The following is a 19,486-nucleotide window of genomic DNA, read 5'->3' on the forward strand; positions in this document are numbered from 1 at the left end:
CGTTTCAGAGGGTCATGTCTCACAGAGGCGGGTGTGGCGTGGGAGGGAGAGCTCCACCCCACTCCTCCTCTGGTTCCCTCTCCCTCTCTGGTTCCCTCTCTCTCTCCCCCTTCCCGTCTCCCCTTCGCAAGCACCTGGCCCGGCCCGCCCTCCTCTCCCTCCCCCTTCCCGTTTGGTGGGCCGGGCCCGGCCGGGCCCGGCCGGGCTGGGCCAGACTTTTGGTGGCCAGGCCCGGTACCCGGCCCAGCCCGGCCCGACAATATTATCGGGCCGGGACCGGGCCCGGGCCCAGGTTTTAGGCCCGACGGGCCGAGGTGAGCCGGGTCTTAGCGGGTCGGGCTGGCCCGACCCAGCCCGATGCCCACCCCTAGTTGCTATGGGGGTTACAGAAATGTTATGACTAAAGATTCTTCTAGCAGATATTGGGGTTGAAATGAAAGAGAAGATGAAGATGTATTGTGACAACAAGTCTGTGATTAACCTAGCTAATAATCCTGTTCTTCACGACAGAACCAAACATGTGGAGATAGATCGCCATTTCATACGGGAACACATAGATTCAAAGGAATTGATCCTGCCTTATATGAAGTCTAAAGATCAAGTTGCAGATGTCTTGACTAAAGCCCTATGTACATCTCAATTTGAAAAGAATGTTAGCAAGCTTGGCATGTTCGACATGTATGAAAAGCTTGAGGGGGAGTGTTAGAACATCTTGTAATAGGGAACCGGGTCCGGATATGGGCCCGGTCCTATGGACGCGGATACCGAGGCGGGCTCGGTACCCTAGGCGGGCTCTCTACCTCTCTCTCTTATAATCTCCACTTATTGTAAATCTGTTGATTAAGTGGAATTAATTTTCTCTCTCCTAGGGTTGCAGTTTTGCCCCTAGGTTAGAGCTTCCCCGTGGTTTTTCACCTCTTCTTGAGGTTTTCCACGTACATCGTGTGTTTCTTCTCTGTTTCTCTCTTCCGTTGCGTATTTCTACAAAGACTAATGGATACAAATAGGGAAATGGTGATCACACCCTATTCATTAAGCAGAGAAATGGTCTGGTGAATCTTCTTCTTGTATATGTTGATGATATGATTGTCACAGGTGACGATGAAGAAGAGAAAAAGAAGATGAAGGAGAGGTTAGCTGCTGAATTTGATCTGAAAGATATGGGTAAACTAAGGTACTTTCTGGGGATAGAGATTGCTCGATCAGAGACAGGGCTTGTTATGAGCCAAAGGAAGTACACTCTGGATCTCTTAAAGGAGACAGGTAAACTTGGATGTAGGCCATTTCTAACTCCAATGGAGTCTGGTACGAAGATAAGCATCAAAACTGACAACATCCTGGATGAGGAAGGAAAAGGACGGTATCAGAGGTTGGTTGGTAAGCTCATCTATCTTACTCTTACTTGCCCTGATATCACTTATGCTGTGAATGTGTTGAGTCAGTTTATGCATGCTCCTACTGATTGTCACTGGAAGAGTGCAGAAAGAGTGTTGGGGTACCTGAAGAATGACCCAGGGAAAGGATTAATGTATATTCAGCAAGACCAACTTAATATTGAAAGATACTCTGACGCAGATTGGGCAGGGTGCACTGATACTAGGAGGTCTACCACAGAGTACTGCATCTTTTTGGGGGGTAACCTGGTTGTATGGAAAAGCAAAAGACAGGAAGTTTGTTCTAGATCCAGTGCTGAAGCTGAATACAGGACGGTTGCTATGGGAGTTACAGAAATGCTATGGTTGAAGATTCTTCTAGCAGATATTGGAGTTGAAATGGAAGAGAAGATGAAGATGTACTGCGACAACAAGTCTGCGATTAACCTTGCAAATAATCCTGTCCTGCATGACAGAACCAAACATGTGGAGATTGATCGCCACTTCATACGGGAACACATTGATTCAAAGGAGTTGATTCTGCCTTATATAAAGTCTGAAGATCAAATTGCAGATGTTTTAACCAAAGCCTTATGTACTTACGTATATCTCAATTTGAAAAGAATGTGAGCAAGCTTGGCATGTTTGACATGTATGCCAAGCTTGAGGGGGAGTGTTAGAATATCTTGTATAGGGAACCGGGTCTGGATATAGACCCGGTCCCATGGACGTGGGAACCGAGAGTGGCTCGGTACCCTAGGCGGGTCTTCCTCTTATAATCCCATGTTATTGTTGTTTTAGCGGATTAAGTGATAATAATTTTCTCTCTCCTAGGGTTGCGGTTTTGCCCCTAGGTTAGAGCTTCTCCGTGGTTTTTCACCTCTTGAGGTTTTCCACGTACATCGTGTGTTTCTTCTCTGTTTCTCTCTTCCGTTGCATATTTCTACAGAAACCACTATAGTATAGTATAGGCTTCTCCCGTAGGTCGCTTAAGTAGGGCGCCCGCCTACCAATCAAAGAGGCGGAGAGTCCGCGTAAGCTCACCCGGAAGCTTGAAGAGCTTGAAGAGCCAGAAAGGAGAGAGTGGCAAAGGGGAGAAGCGACTCGTCGTAGAAGCTTCCTAAAGCAAACGCTTCGCTACACGTCACGTCACGTCACGAGCAAAGCCAAAGCTATCAAAAGTGCTCACCACACAATCTCTTCAGCAATAAGATAAACTGTGAACTAAGGCACCAAATATCCCTATCAACAGGGCAACAACCAAAACAGTGCACTAAGGCACCTAAACATGCTCCCAATATAGCAACCAACAGTTACTAAGGCCCACAACCAGAAGCACCAAAGCCCTCCAAACCCTGCTGTCAACACAGCAGCAAGCAGCACACAGTACAGGGGTTTACACAAGTGTTTGGACAACCATTGGAGAGCCCAAAAACTATAAATAAAGCCGTTGGGGACTCCAACGTCTCCTACAAAATAAAATAAAAGTAGGAATCAGTACAAAAGAAATAAAAAGTATAAATGAGTATACAAATGAAAACTATGTAGTGGTATATTTTAGTTAATACATACATGTACACCTGAAATATACACAGGTACTTACATTTTCCTATCCCTCAAGCTTACGGTGCTATCACCAGAAGTTTGCAACAAAGAGTCAACAAAGTTCTTCTATTGTGGATTCCAGACCGATTACACAGAAAATCTCCAACTTAAACTCGTGATGACACAGCTTCAAGTGAGATAGGCACCCAGTCTTGTGACACTTCCCTCAGTATTTCACAAAGGCTTGTTCAAAAGCTAAATGTAAAGATAGTAAACCAATTAGTCACAAGATCAAACAGAACAGCAGGATCCTTAGATTTCAAACTAGTAGTGGGAAAACAAAATTTATCTGAGTTCTAAAAGCATCACTCTCACAAAGATTAAATAAGCTGCGCACGAAATCCACCAAAGAGACATCCCTCGTCCCACACGATCTGGTCTAGCAAATGGCTCACACGACCCAGTCTTTGCTAAGGATATATCTCCACTAAATATTTTGCTCCATTTGTAGGTAATCCAGCCTCATGAATGAGCAAGAAACATGTTTTAGCAGCTAAAGTAGTTGGAAATTTGTGGCCTTTGTGTTACAAAGAACTCATTCCTACTCGAGAGAATCCATGAACATCTAATAGTTGAGAAAATGTAAAGAATAACAGAGAAACTAAGGATTGACAGGATTTTATTTTAGATGTCAGAGAAACAAAAAAAAAAAGCTGAAAGAAGTCATTTCGTATCCATATCATGATATTGTATCCATATTATGCGATAGCATTGGGATATCTAGAAGGATATCAGAGATATCACAAACCATCATCCGTATTGGCCATTATTTAGGACTCCGGCTCTCACCCAATTTCCTGCAAGCACATAACGTGACTAACTTTGGGACCTATGTCACATAGGTGCAGGGTGCCGGTGCCGGTGCTGGTGCGACACATCTTGGAAAATTCGGTTGCGGGGGTGCGGATATATATATAAAATAATGTTGTATGTTTATATTTCTTTTTACTGAAAATTAATTTTTTTTTCAAAGGTCATTTTGCATGTTGGGTGCATTTTCAATTGAATGCAAGTATTGGGTGCATGAAAATAGAATGTAATTTATTTTTCAAATTTTAAATTGAATAACATAGAGGTCTTTTAAAATATTGACAGTTTGGCCGTCCTTTTAAAGGACAAGCATTTTAAGGGCAGTTAATTTTAAAAATTTTAAATTGAATAAAATATACATATTTTTAATGTAAGCAGTCTGGTCGAAGGACAGCAGACTGGTCGTACTTTTGCTGCCTTCCTTTTTAAAGACAAAAGTTGGAAGCTTGAAAAAGAAAGAAAGAGAGAGGAAATAAAATAAAGTTTTTCTTTTACATATACATAGTCTAGTTGTCTTTTTTCAAGGACAGCAGACTGGTCGTCCATTAAAAAGGATGCTGCTGCACCTTTGACTGTCTTCTTTTTTAAAATGAGAGTGAGAAAGCTGAAAGTTTGAAAAAGAACGAGAGATAGGACGGAAAAATAGGAGGGAAATGAAAAGGGGAAAGGAAAAGGAGAAAAAAAGGTGAGAAAAAATAGAAAAAAAAAAGGGAAAAAAATCAGGTGCAGCTTGGGTACATGTCGGAGCTGCACCTGTGTCTGCACCCGCACCCGCATCGTGTCAACACAAGTGCTGGGTGCATTTTAAAGCACCCATGTGACTTAGTTTGAGACATGAATAAAAGTAATTATTACTCTCCCTATCTCCCCTTACCTTCACGTCACACTGGCATGGCTGAGTAGCTGAACATAGAGTGGCACAACCATTTCATAAAATTCTAAGAGAATTTTTACAAGGGACTTAAAGCAGAGTTGAGAATGGAGTTCACCATGACATATAGCCATATTTCTGACACATGGAGCTGTTCTATCAACTGCACCATTATTGAAACAATGGTAACTTAAAGGCCTTTGAACAACTTAAATCTCGAAGGAATTAGGGAGAAGTCGTATGTATCATATTTATCTGACTTGATATAAAGTATTTAGAATGAGAATGGACTTGCAGTCACAAGATATTACTATTATTAGAGATAAAACTGCACCCTCACCAGACTGAAATGTGTAGAACCGAATGCCTCCAACTGCGACAATGCCTATACAAATCAATGCAAAAGGAAACATAAGTTATTTTATAATGAGCAGATAATACTCACCATAAATGTCAGGAAGTATCAAAAAAACAAGCCCCTCAGTCTATTCTATAGGAGGGAAAAAAATGACATGCTGCAGTACAAGGATCACATCACAAGTTGGGTTGCAAGTGGACTGGATCTGGGATAATAAAATACATTAGAGTATGGACTGAAATGGGATTCATACAGTGATGACCAACAAATTCCTCAAACCAGATCTAGAGCACTTGCAATCCTAATCACAAGCAATGCAAAAAGGTCAAAAGAACAGTTACCCCTACGAAAAAAAATGGAAGTTGCTTTTACTTATTTTGAATTTTACATATTGTTGACAGATAAAGGTAGCAGAGCAAAAAGTGCAGCGCCTCCTGATTGACACCATTTTTCACCTATGGTTCACTATCCAAATGGTTACTGTAAACCTAATCCTAACTTGAGATCCAATCAATGGTTCCAGGTATGCACTCCAATTAACTTTGTTTGGATTGACCATGCTTTTATTTATTTTGAATTTCACATATTGTTGACACATGAAGACAGCAGAGCACAATTGCAGCTCCTCCTGATTGACACCATCTTTCACCTATGGTTCACTATCCAAATGGTTAATGAAAAGTGAAAACCTATGTTGCATGGACACTTCAAAAAAGATGAAGTGTCAGTGTCCAGCCGTATCCTACACTGACATGCCTTGACACAACACGGGTGGGACATGCCATTTTCTGAACATGAAGTGTCCAAAAAATGGACACCCCCTCTCTCTCTTTATATATATATATATATATATATAAACCGTGACTCTGACATTATGGTGACATTTGTAAACATTAAATGAGGGCCCTCCGTCAAAATGATGGAGGGTCTCATTTGATCTCTTTTTAACCTTTGTTTGCTTATTTTTATTTTTTATTTTATTATTTCTTTTGGAAGGGTCGTGCAATGGATCAGAGGAGGTAGAGGGAAGGAGGAGGAGAAGACATAGATTGTGACACCCACTCATCCACATGCATTCATGTGTATGCATCATTAGGACTCATAACCATCATGCATTCACTCATTCATGTCATACTTACATGCATCAAAACATGTCATCCACGAATGGTATATAGTCAGGCCTTCATGTTGTGAGCCTATCCATCCTCATCCATCATTATTTATCATACATATGCATAAATACTCGTATACTTGCATAGAGCATTCATGCATCTACATTAAGTCAATGCATGGAGCGTCTTCTTGCATCATATACATTTTATATGAACAGTCCCATGCTTATTTATGCATAGCCCTTCATCCATACATATAGAATAGATGATACACCATATCGTCTCGTTCATATCATGCATCAGATGGTATGCTGGACATAAATGTGAGTCTCTGTCTCTCCTTGGAGATAGATACATCATTTTCTATGTAATTTCCTCTGTGTCACGTTGATTGCTTTGTGCAGCATGTTCGATGACTGTGGGAGAATTTATTTGGTGTTGCGCATAAGTTAAATTTCATTTAAAGAGTGGGAATTATTTTGCATCTTTAAGCTTGTTTCTTGTGGTTCCACCTGTACTCACTACTTAGATAAAAAGTCAAAAATTTGTAAGTTGGTATGTATCGCTATGTGGTTTTCAATAAACTATTATCATAAAGGTCTTCAAGCAAAAATTGCATCAATTGTCTTTTCATTCAACACACAAAAGAGTTACAATACCTTCTAAAGTTGTGTTTTCATATGTATGGGAGTTTGCTACTGTTGCTTCTGATTCTCGGAGTCGACATTATCTAATTTTAGTTAACAATTATTCTTGTGATACCTGGGTATGTTGAAAAGATGTCATATTTATTGTTGATTTTGGATCTGGGTCCAATCCAATGTAAATTATTGTGTCTACATGTAAGTAGTGGCAGGCTTGTCATTTTTTTATACCACTATATATTGTTAAGCCATGTAAAGAATGGCTGTACTTAACGAGGATTAGTGCATGCCTAAGGTTTTGAGGCTGATGTCATACTGTTACGAAGGGTCACCAACATTTCTCTCTGCTGTCCAAAATGAATGCTTTGCTCCATCAGTGGCTTTTTGAGTAAAACCAATGCCTCTGCAGTAGTTTATGCCAATATTGCGATACAGGAACGATACACCCCTTATTTACGATACGGGGGGTGTATCGTACCGTTTTTTTAAAACGATACGGTCCGTATCGTTTTAAAAAAACGGTACGATACACCCCCCGTATCGCAAATAGGGGGTGTATCGTTCCTGCATCGCACGTGTGCGATACAGGGCCCGTATCGTACGATACAGGCTGATTTCGTGGAAACCCAACCGAGATCTACTTATTCTGCTTCTTTTTGAAAAAAGGCCTCCATTCTTCATTTCTCAAGCTCGGATACTGCCGTCAGGGAGAGCGATCGTCCATTTTCACCATCAAAAAGTTGATTTTCACAGTGAAATCGAAGATTAAGGGGTCGATTTATGCGTGGGTGGTTGATTTTCGTTGAGAGGAAAGGCGTTTTCTTCATTTCTTCTTCATAAGGTATGAAATCTCATGTTTTTACCATGTATTCATAATTTTTTACCGTATAATCGTAGATTGAAAGATTTTGAGTGTTTTTCATTAAGTTTACCATAGGATTTGGTTTTTTTTTTTTTTTGAAGATATGGATTCCACATGGCAATGGTGCGAAAGGGTGAAGGAGAATAACCACTTGAAACTCAAATGTAGCTTTTGTGGGAATACATTTTCAGGAGGGATTAGTAGAATGAAACACCATTTGGCAGGGACCTCCAAAGATGCGTCTCCTTGTGTTGGAGGACCAAACAAACCTTTGCCTCCATATGTGCGTCAGCGATGTTTAGATATGCTTCATGCTTTACATCAAAAGAGGATACAGAAAGAAATTGAAGAGGCAGATGTAGGCTATAATGAGCCTTTGGAAGATGAAGAAGAAGAGGAAGAAGCTTATGAATGTGATGATGAAGATGATAGCAGTCTAAGAACATATTTGGAGACCTCAAGAGGTAGAGATCGTAGAGGAAAAGAGATCATTTATGAAAGAGGTCGATCTGGCGTAACGGGAAGGAAGAGAAGAGGCACAACAGATAGGGCCAGGCGCGGTATGCGACCACCTAGTGGTAGAGTTCCTACTGGTAGGTCTAGTGTTGGCTCTATTAAGAGCTTTTTCCCTTCATATACTAGCTCAGGTGGTCAGCCGCAGATTCGTGCTGCTATGACATCTAAAGATATGTTATATCAAGCACAAAAGATGGTAGGGAAATGGTTTTATGATGCATGTATTCCAAGCCATGGCAGATGCAATTGCTTCTATAGACCCCGGATTCAAAATGTCATCATATCATCAGTTGAGGGGTAAAATTCTTCAAGATACAATGAAAGAAGTGTCTGAACATTGCGATCAATTGAAATTATCTTGGAAGGAAGCAGGTTGCTCCATTATGTTAGATGGATGGACTGATACAAGGTCAAGAACACTTGTAAATTTTCTTGTTTATTGCCCTAAAGCCTAAAGGTACAATGTTCTTGAAATCTCTTGACTTGTCTGATGTTCCTAAGACTGCTGAGATTTTGTTCAATATTTTTGATAATGTCGTACAAGAAGTTGGACCTGCAAACATTGTACAGTTTATTATAGATAATGCTGCAAATTATAGAGTTGCAGGAGATTTGTTATTTCAAAAGTATGGAACATTCTTTTGGAGTCCATGTGCCACTCATTGTGTTAATCTTATGTTTCAAGATCTTAATGAGATGAATGATATGAAATCAGCCATTAACCAATGTCAAGAGGTAACAAAATTTATCTATAATCATGCATATATATTGAGTTTCATGAGAAAGTTTACAAAAGGAGTTGAATTGATAGGACCTGCACAAACTAGATTTGCCACAAATGTATTGATTGTGCAGAGTGTGGTGAAACAAAGAACTCCTTTGAGGTAGATGTTCGCTAGTGAAGAATGGGCTGCATATCCACATGCTCATAAAAGAAATGCTTCTTTAGTTGTGGATATCATATTTAATAACAAATTTTGGGAATCATGTGTGAAGCTATTGAAAGTTTGTGTTCCATTAGTGAAAGTCCTCAGGTTAGCTGAGAGCGAGGATAGGCCTTCCATAGGGTACTTATATGAGGCCATGGATAAAGCAAAAGAGGCAATTCGAGACAACTTAAAATGAAAGAAAAAGTTATATATGCCCATATGGAAGATGATAGATAAAAGGTGGACTGGACAGTTTCATCAACCTCTTCATGCAGCAGCTTACTATCTAAATCCTGCAATTAGATTTTCTCCTACATTTAAGAAGGACAGAGAAGTCTTAAGTGGTTTGTTGGATTGTATTAACGTGTTAGTGGCAGATTCTAAAGAACAAGATGCCGTCAGCAATGAGTTGGATCTATATGATACTTGTTATCGGGGCATGGGACAACCTGTCGCCGTTCAAGCCAGGACAACCATGCGTCGAAGTAAATACATAGAAATGTTTAATTTACTTTGCATTTGTTACATTTGATTTTTTGAGAACTTTCACATTGATTTGTTATAACGTTATATTTTTGTTTAGATTTGTAGTGGAATAGGTATGAGTTTGATTGTCCAAACCTAGCACGTTTTGCAATCAAAGTCCTCAGCCAAACATGCAGTGCTAGTGGATGGGAAAGGAACTGGAGTGTGTTCCAACATATCCATATGAAAAAAAGGAATAGGCTCGAACATAAAAGGTTGAATGACCTTATCTTTGTTCAATATAATATGAGGTTGAAACAAAGGTAATATAGCTTAATGTTTACATTTTTTGTACAATATATTTATATGAAATTATATATTAACAAGTTTTCTCTTATGTAACGTAGAGAATTACAAAAAACATCAACAAGGAAGCACACATCTCAGTTCGATCTTATCAGCTTGGAAAACTTTGACGATCTGGAGCCATGGATTGAGGAAGAACCGACTACAATATTTGATGATGAAGATCTTGAATGCTTCAACCTTGAAGCTGAAGCAACAGAAGGCTTTGTTGATGAAGGAGAGTCTGCTAGTGCTACTGCTGGTGCTGAATATATTGGTGAGGATCTTTCAATTCTTGACGATGAAGATGAAGATGATGAAGATTATGAATGATGAATCATTATATCATTATATGTATCGAACGACTTAAGAGTTATGAATCTATGGTTGTTGAATAGTTGAATGTTTTATCACTTTATGGCTTATGCTTTGTTGATTGAAATTGAATGATATTGTTATGAATTTTGATGTCTATGAAGTATGAATGATGAACCGTGAACGTGTAAGTTTATAGCATTTAGCAATAATAAGTCTATCATTATCTACAATATGTTTTCTATGAAGAATTTATTATTTTTAATTTTTTCTGATTTTTTTTATGAATTTTCCGATTTTTTTTTTATTTTTTCTGATTTATTATTTAAAAAAAAATTTACGATACGGTTATGACTTACGATACGGCGTATCTTAAAGCCCGACCCATACGCCTTACGATACGCATTTTACAACATTGGTTTATACTTCAAAGTACATTTATGATATTCATGAACCATGAAATGATTTTGACAATTTTTTCCATCCAATCTTTCATCTTTAACTCAAACTGCTGCGAAGCTTTCCCTTGTTCATGTTCACTTTAAAGCCACCATCTTGTTGTCAATAGAACTTGTGACCTTCAATTGGGTTGCAAGGATATGCCACTCACGTATCCCATGGTCTTTTGCTACAAGGAATTTTTCTCATAGCCCCAGCGATATCATATAATTTGAGTCATTGATCTTGAAGAAGATAACTGCTATGTGCCCCTTTTCTGCCATCTTAAAGCAAGACTAAATGAGAGAAACTTTGCTACAAAGACCCATCAAAGTAAATTGTAAGAAATTTGAGACGAGCATCTTTCCATAGGCAGCAACTTAAGAACAGACACCAATCACACTGTACACATATATGAACTTATTATGTGTGTATATTACTGGGTAGATAATATATATATATATATATATATATAGGAATTGAAATAAGCCGGCTGCCCTATGTGCCAATGGTTTTTTCTATTTTGTATTGTTAAAAACCAGCAAAAGGTGCATAGCCAATGGCAGTTGCTTGCCCATGGTTTTAGCAAAAGATTGCACCTTCTGTGAAGGATGTTTAACGACACAAAATTTTAAAAAAAAAACAAAGAAGCAAACAAGCAAGCAAACAGACCATCCAGCCGCAATCAAGATTGTGGAACTCTCCCTTCCCATTGCTCAGTCATCTCTATTTTGTGACAACTAAAGTGCAATCAAGATTGTCTTCAATCATGTTCTACATAATCGCACTAAGCATATAGAGATTGATCAACATTTCATTCGTCAAAAGTGTTGAACTTAGAGGAGTTTATGTTTCTAGGTGGTTCTTTGTAATATTAAAGAGTTATAAGACCTCTTTAATCTTTTCTTTATTTTAGATTGATGTAATATGTAAATCTCCTTTCTACCCTAATCTCTTTATAATAGAGATTAGGGTTAGTGAATGAATCACGTTTTCTCTCCCCAACTCTCACGACTTCAACTCTTTCTCTCTCTCCACGTCTCAAGGCTGCAACATGGTATCAGAGCAGCAAACGTGATTGGCAACGTGAAGCAAACAGCCGGCGACAGGCAGCGGACGTCCATGAATCTGGCGACGTGAAGCAAACAGCCGGTGACCCTCCTCCTCTCAGGCTATATCTCTTCCACTGTCTCCTCCTTCTTTCGTGTCTTTCTCCTTCTCTTCTCGTATGTTCTAGTTGACTGATTTCCAGCAACGGAACCGTGTGCTGGAGTCTATTCACGCTAGGAGATATGCGTGAATAGACTCCAGCCATGGATTTACATAAGTATATATATTATCGTAGCTGTGTGGGAGTCTGAATCTCTTATGGTCTGATGTGTTCTATGATCAAAGCAGCCAAGTGGAGGACTGCTCTCTATGATTTATGTGGCAGTTCATGTTGAATGTTTTTATTTGTTGTCGCTATTCATGATTTGTAAAAAATAATCGATGGTACAACAGTGTTAGATGCATAAATAGACAAGTTGTTGGTTGGAGCAGACAATACAAGCAGTGAGGATCCTTTTTCTGTTGTGGGCTTGCTGTTAGCAGAATTTTTTGTCGTTAGATTGTTGTTTTTTTGTCGTGGTGTTGCTGTCAACAGTTGGACAGCAGTCTGTTTTTTGTCGTGGTGTTGTTGTCAACAGTTGGACAGCAGTTTGGTTGTTGTTGCGCATCTAACACTGCCGTGTGTGACGTTTGTTCTTGCTGATCAGTCTCTTTCTCAATATATATATATATATATATATATATATATATATATTCTCTTGCTGGTGGTGGTCGATCTCTTGTGGACAGATTTGTGATGGCTGAAAATCCCAAAACTGATTTCTCTCATGAGGTTAAAAGTGAAGGAAATCCATTCTCTTATGGTTCTACTATAAAGTTTGATGGATCTAACTATGAGATTTGGTCTCGTGTGTTTATGATATCTGTGATTGGACATCAGAAGGAGCATGTTATAGAAGAAAACAAGCCCTTTGAAAAGAGTATAAAATATGGTTCATGGAAGGGAGATAATCATGTCGTGGATCATGAATAGTATCCAACCACAAATTGCATCAACAATTGCATACTATACCTCGGCCAAACAAATGTGGGATTTTTTGAAACAAACTCAAATGACAAGAATGTTAACAAGATATTGCAGGTGGAGGAGGAATTACTTAATTTGCAACAGGGTGACGAAAGTCTTGCTCAGTACTTCGCTTCCCTCAAGTCCATCTATGAACGACTTAAAGTATTACGCCCCCCATGTCCAACATGTCATAAGACTCATGGTGAACAGTATATGGTTGCGAAGTTTCTACAGGGTCTCTTCCCTAAATATGCAGTAGCAAAGGCTCAAATGTTCACTAGAGCTTGAAGCCTACAATAGACTCAGTCGTCTTGGTGTGACACTTTCTCAGCCCTCTAGTGATATTCATGCCTCTGCCTTGGTAGCCTCAAGAGGTCGTGGACGCAGTTCATTCAGAGGGAGAGGCATAGGTTGAGGGTTAGGAGGAGGTCAGGGGAGATTTCAGTGCACCTATTGTGGGAAAACAGGACATTTAAAAGACAGACGTTAGGATAAACATAGTCATCCTTTCGTTGCATCCTTAGGAAGAAATGTTGCATCTAAGCAGGGCAAAAATTCTTTACAGTCTCCTATTGGGTTTGTTCAGGCAGCTTCATCAACTGTAGATGGGTCTATCTCCTTCTCACCTTGAGACAGTGACTGTGAGTATCAACAAGTCAGAGTATGAGGACTTCCTAGCATATAGATCTACCCAGCCGTCCGCCTCTACAGTCATGATAGACAGTGTTATGTCTGTTGATACTGTCCCACATGATACAAGTACTACTTGAATTATTCATTCAGGAGCATCGAGACACTTTTGTAGTAGACCTTTTATGTTTACTGTGCTCCACTCATTACCTCAGACATGTCATGTGAAACTTGTAGATGGTAGATGGTCACCTATTATGGGTTATAGTGATATTAAGATTTCTCAGTCTACGACTATTCCTAATGTGTTATATGCTCCTAAGTTTCCAACAAATTTGTTATCAGTTGGACAAGTGATTAATGACTTACATTGTCCTGTTACATTTGACTATGGTTTATGTTCATTTCAGGACTTGCAAACTGGAAAGACGATTGGTGGAGGCTATGAGAAAGGGGGCATCTACTTCCTGTCGGATCCAATGGGTATTGCAGCATCATCGATCACCTCACTGTCCTCCTCCTTCCAGTGGCATCTCAGACTTGGTCGTTCATCTGTCTCCAAGCTCCGTCACCTTCTTCCTCATCTTTCAGTTTCAGAGTCGTGCCAGTGTGAAGCTTGTCAACTTGGCAAACACACCCGTAGCAATTATTCATCGAGTCTTAGTCCGTCTAGTTGTGGAATATTTGATCTTCTTCATGTTGATGTGTAGGGTCCTAACAGAGTTGCTAGTAGGCCAAGATTTCGGTATTTCCTTGTCATTATTGATGATTATTCTCGAGTCACTTGGGTCTTCCTTTTGAAGGAAAGGCCTGAAGTAGTATGTACTCTCAAAAACCTTATTATTGAAATAAAGACCCAGTTTGGTATTCTTGTTAAAAGCATTCGCACTGATTACGCCCTTGAGTTCAAGGTCTCTACCTTAATGAAGTTTTATTCTGATAATGACATTTCTCCTCGGTTTACTTGTCCCCATACCTCCCAACAAAATGGAGCAGCTGAATGTAAACATCGCCAACTTTTAAATGTGGCTCGTTCCCTAATGCTTCATACTAATTTACCTGCATACTTTTGGAGAAATGTCATCCTCACTGCCTGTTATTTAACCAACCGTTTACCCTCATCCTCCATTGACAACAAGGTTCCCATATCACTTGTGCACCCACAACGACCCTTATTTCCAGTGGCTCCCAAAGTATTTAGTTGCACATGCTTTGTTCACATACTTGGACCCACACGTGATAAATTGGGTGCCCAAGCCATTAAGTGTATCTTTATAGGCTACTCTAGAAACCATAAAGGCTACAAATGCTTTGACCCCTTGACTCAAAAGGAGTATATCAGCGCGAATGTCACATTCTTTGAGTCTCATTCTTTGAGTCTCAGTCTTATTATAGCTCATCTCCCATCTTTAGTGAGATGCCACCGTCACCAGACCCACTACTTATTCCTCCTATTCCTTTGGAATCATTCTCTTTTGAATCTCCTTCTAAAGACTCTCCGGTTGTAGTGTCCAAGTTTGGTGATCCTCCGCTGGTCTACACACGTCGACAGGACCCTTCTCATGATCCCTCGCCAACCGCTTCTTAGGAGGTAAATTCATCTGAAGTGAGTAGCCCTAGTCCATCTAATCCCTGTCACGACTTACCCATCGCTCTTCGCAAAGGCAGGCGACAATGTACTTTGCATCCTATATCTCATTTTGTGTCTACTGATGATGTTGGTAAACGTATGCAACAGTTTATTCAAGCTCTGGCTGCTCATACAGTTCCTATGCAGGCTTTATTAGATACCCAATGGAGACAGGCTATGCAAGAGGAGATGGATGCCTTAGTTCTGCGAGGCACCTGGGAACTTGTTGATCCTCCTTCTCGTTTTGACATTGTTGGCTGTAAGTGGATATTCACAGTGAAATATAATTCTGATGGTTCTATGGAACGATACAAAGCTCGGTTGGTTGCTAAGGGCTATAAGCAGACCTACGGTGTGGATTTTTTTGAGACCTTCTCTCTGGTTGCTTGGTTGGGAACCATTCGTCTTATTATTTCTATGGCTATACACCATGACTGACACATGTATCAACTTGATGTCAAAAACGCCTTTTTGTACGGTGATCTCGATGAGACTGTCTATATGCAACAACCACCAGGGTTTGAACGACAGGGGGAATGTGGCAAAGTGTGCAAGCGGAAGAAAGCTATTTATGGACTCAAGCAAAGTCCTCGTGCGTGGTTTCACAAGTTCTTCGAGGTAGTCTCAAAGTGTGGCTTTGCGAGATCTCCTCTTGATCATTCTCTGTTTATCAAGAAGGCTTCCAGGGGTATAACCGTTCTAGTGGTTTATGTTGATGATATTATCCTAGCAGGTGACTCCGATCAAGAAATTTCTAATGCAAAGTTGTTTCTTCAAAAACACTTTGTGACGAAATATATTGGTTTACTACGATATTTCTTGAGAATAGAGGTTACTCGCAATAGGGATGGTGTTGTTCTCTCTCAAAAGAAGTATAATCTTGATTTATTGCAGGACACAAGGATGCTTGGAGCTAAACCAGCTAATTTACCTATGAATCCACGTATACACCTTCATGATGACCAAACATAATTAGTGGATTCTCGATCTTATAGGTCTCTTATTGGAAAACTACTCTATGTTACTGTGACAAGACCAGACATTAGCTTTGTAGTGGGAAAGCTAAGTCAATTTATGGAAAAACCCATGAAAGTTCATTGGAATGCTGCTTTGTTGGTGGTTAAATATCTAAAATCGTCTTCTGGCAAAGGCCTTTTGTTCACAAAAGGCAAGACCCTGAAAGTGGAAGCCTATAGTGATGCTGACTATGCTGGCTCAGTCGAAGACATGAAATCTACCATAGAATTTTATGTATTTGTGGGAGGCAACCTCATATCATGGAGAAGCAAAAAACAAGGCATGGTGTCAAGATCTAGTGCAGAATCTGAATACAGAGCTATGGCTCAAACTGCGGCAGAAATGACTTGGGCTAGATCCATGCTATCTAGCCTAAGTGTGTCGATTTCACTTCCCATGAAGATGTATTGTGACAATCGAGCAGCCACATACATTGCAAACAATCCAGTTTTCCATGAGAAAACTAAACATATTGAAATTGACTGCCATTACATTCGGGATCTCGTTCAAGGAAGTACCATTGCCACTATTCATGTTCCTTTAGAAGATCAAGCTGCAGATGTCTTCACCAAAGCTCTCCCTATTGGTGATTTCTCTAAATGTTGTGGTAAGCTGAGCATGTTTAATATGTATGCTCCAACTTGAGGTGGAGTGTTGAAATTAGAGGAGTTTATGTTTCTAGGTGGTTCTTTGTAATATTAAAGAGTTATAAAACCTCTTTAATCTTTTGTTTATTTTTTATTGATGTAATATGTAAATCTCCTTTCTACCCTAATCTCTTTATAATGGAGATTAGGGTTAGTGAATGAATCACGTTTTCTCTCCCCAACTCTCACGACTTCAATTCTTTCTTTTGTCTCCACGTCTCAAGGCTGCAACAAAAAGGTTGCGGAAAACGAGATTGTTTCCACTTATATAGTCATGTCTCAACAAATGGCTAATCTTTTTACCAAAGGACTCACAGGGCACCATTTCTGGGAATTGAAAAACAAGTTGTGCATGATCAAACCCCATGCACAACTTGAGGGGGCTATTAAATTTGTACAATATGGATCGGGTCACCCAGACCCAACCCATTTGATCCACAAGCCCACACATCATGGGCAGTGGCATACTTGTAATTCTTAATGTTGTTTTGTGTATTTTGTTTTGTAACCTAAATTGTGATTAGTATATAATGATAACTAGAGGCAGACATCAAGGTTGCTGCCCTCTTTATTCTCTCTCTTTCTTGCACGTGTACCCTATTTCTCTCTTCCTCCTCTTGCATCTAACTTCATATGGTGGTTTGGTGTAAGGTATCAAAATCTTACATGATATCAGAGCAGGGTTTTGTCACTGAGAATGTCCGGTAAGAATCTCTAATTTTTGTTTTTATGCTCTAATCCTCAAAATCTCTGTTTTCTGCCCTAATCCCCAAATGTCTACCCTAACCCTAATCCTTGTCGTCTGCCCTAATCCCCAAATTTTTGCCCTAATCTACATGCCTTCATCCCTGCCGCCTGCCTTAATATTCCTCTTTTACCATAATTCATGTCGGTCACCTAACCCTAATCTCAAAAATTTCTATTTACCCTTGTTTTCCTGATTGCTGCAACTATGGATCTCCACCGCAATTCCAGCATCTTGTCGTCCAATTTTCTCTTTCAACTCATCTCACAAAAGCTGAATCATACCAACTATTTGACATGGAAATGTCAAATAGTCCTGTTAATCAATAGTCATCGTCTCTATGGACATCTCTGTTAAAATAGATGTAATGGGGAACCGGGTCCATTTCTGGACCCGGTCCCATGGGGCACGGGTACCGAGGCCGGCTCGGTACCCTAGGCGGCATTCTTCTCTCCCTCCTATATAATCTTCACTTAAGTGTAATTGTGTGATTAAGTGAATATAATTTTCTCTCTCCTAGGGTTGCGGTGTGCACCTAGGTCAGAGCTTCCCGTGGTTTTTTCCTCTTTTTGAGGTTTTTCCACGTATATCGTGTGTTCCTCTCTTCTTCTTTCGTGTGTTGCATGTTTCTACATGGTATCAGAGCCGTGAGATCGTTCGGCTTCGTCTCGTATTTTCGTAGTCGCCCTTGCACCGCAGCCGCCTGCGCCGTTAGGGTTTCCCGCGCCGCCACCATTGGGATCTTCTGCGCCGCCGCCGTCAGATGATCCAGCGCCGCCGCCTGTTGCCGCTTGTGACTTCCGCTGCCGTGGGTGTCTCCTTTTCCGCCGTCGGTCGATCCAGCGCCATCCCATCTTTCCGCTGCCGTGGGTGTCCAGCGCCGTCACGCCTCTGCGTCGCCGCCGTCGGGCGATCCAGCACCGTCGCCGACACCTAAGGTTCCGTGTGGTGCTGGTGTTTCAGCCGCCGCCGTGCTGTCTTGTTGCTGCCTGGGGTTGTGTCTGACTTGACTGCTTGTGATGGCGGAAGAGCTTGCACCTAAAAGTGATATGGCCTTTGACGCGGGCAGCGCTCCCAAGAGCGAGATCTTGCCGGTTCAGGTCACGCCCATTCGTCTGACTAAAGACAATTATCTTTCTTGGTCTGCTGCTCTCGAGATTGGGATAACGAGCCGTGGTCGTCTTTCCTATATCACAGGCGACAAACCGGCGCCCAGCAAAACTGATCCTCAATGGGCGACGTGGGTGTTGGAAGACAGTCAGGTTAAGGTATGGATCATCAGCTCTGTGTTTGCTGATATTCAGCCTCTTATTCTGCGAAAGCCGACTTCGTTTGATATGTGGACTGTGCTTGCAAGGATGTATGGTCGCAAGAAAAGGGTTCTGCGTACGTATCAGATTAAACGCAGTATTTATTCTCTGAAACAGGGTGACCTGTCTGTTGCCTCCTTCTATGCAGCCCTGAAAACTAAGTGGGAGGAACTTGATTATCATGTGAATGATAACTGGGACTGTGGTTCTGATCATGCTCGGTACTGGGAAAAGGAATGGATGGACCGGACGTTCCTCTTCCTTGGAGGCTTGCGTGATGAGTTTGAATCCATTCAGAGTCAAATTCTCAACTGTGATGAGATTCCTGGAATCGAAGATGTTTATGCCAGAGTGGAATCCGAGGAACAAAGGCGTCAAGTGATGCAAATTGACCCCAGTCACGGGACTGGTCCCTCGGCCTTTGTTAGCCGTTCTTCTGTGTCTGGACCACGCCCTGTTAGGCGATGTACACATTGTCACAAATCAGGACATTCTGTTGACTTTTGTTGGGATCTTCACCCTGAGAAGAGACTTGTTCGTGGTCGCCCTCCGTCTAGTCGGCGAGGTCCTCTTGTGCAGGACTCAACTCAGAGTGGTTCTTCAAGTGGTGAAAAATCGAGGCTTTCCCCTGATCAAATCAAGGAACTACAAGCTTACATCAGTCGCCTTTCTACTACGTCAGAGGACACATCTACGTCTGATGGAGCTAAATTAGCTCAGGCTCTTGTTGCTACAAGTGATCAAG

At 40.8% G+C, this 19,486-nt stretch overlaps 1 protein-coding gene across 1 annotated transcript in view; it reads right to left on the reverse strand.

Annotated features, from left to right (window-relative positions):
* LOC116265978 (uncharacterized) overlaps positions 1-19,486 on the reverse strand; it is an 83,801-nt gene that overhangs the window by 31,605 nt on the left and 32,710 nt on the right. Inside the window, exon 10 of the mRNA XM_031647000.2 lies at positions 5,000-5,044. Coding sequence (XP_031502860.1) covers positions 5,000-5,044 — 45 coding nt within the window. The remainder of the gene's footprint in view (positions 1-4,999; positions 5,045-19,486) is intronic.

Source organism: Nymphaea colorata, chromosome 12 (genome assembly GCF_008831285.2).
Source record: "Nymphaea colorata isolate Beijing-Zhang1983 chromosome 12, ASM883128v2, whole genome shotgun sequence".
In the NCBI taxonomy this organism is placed as follows: Eukaryota; Viridiplantae; Streptophyta; class Magnoliopsida; order Nymphaeales; family Nymphaeaceae; genus Nymphaea; species Nymphaea colorata.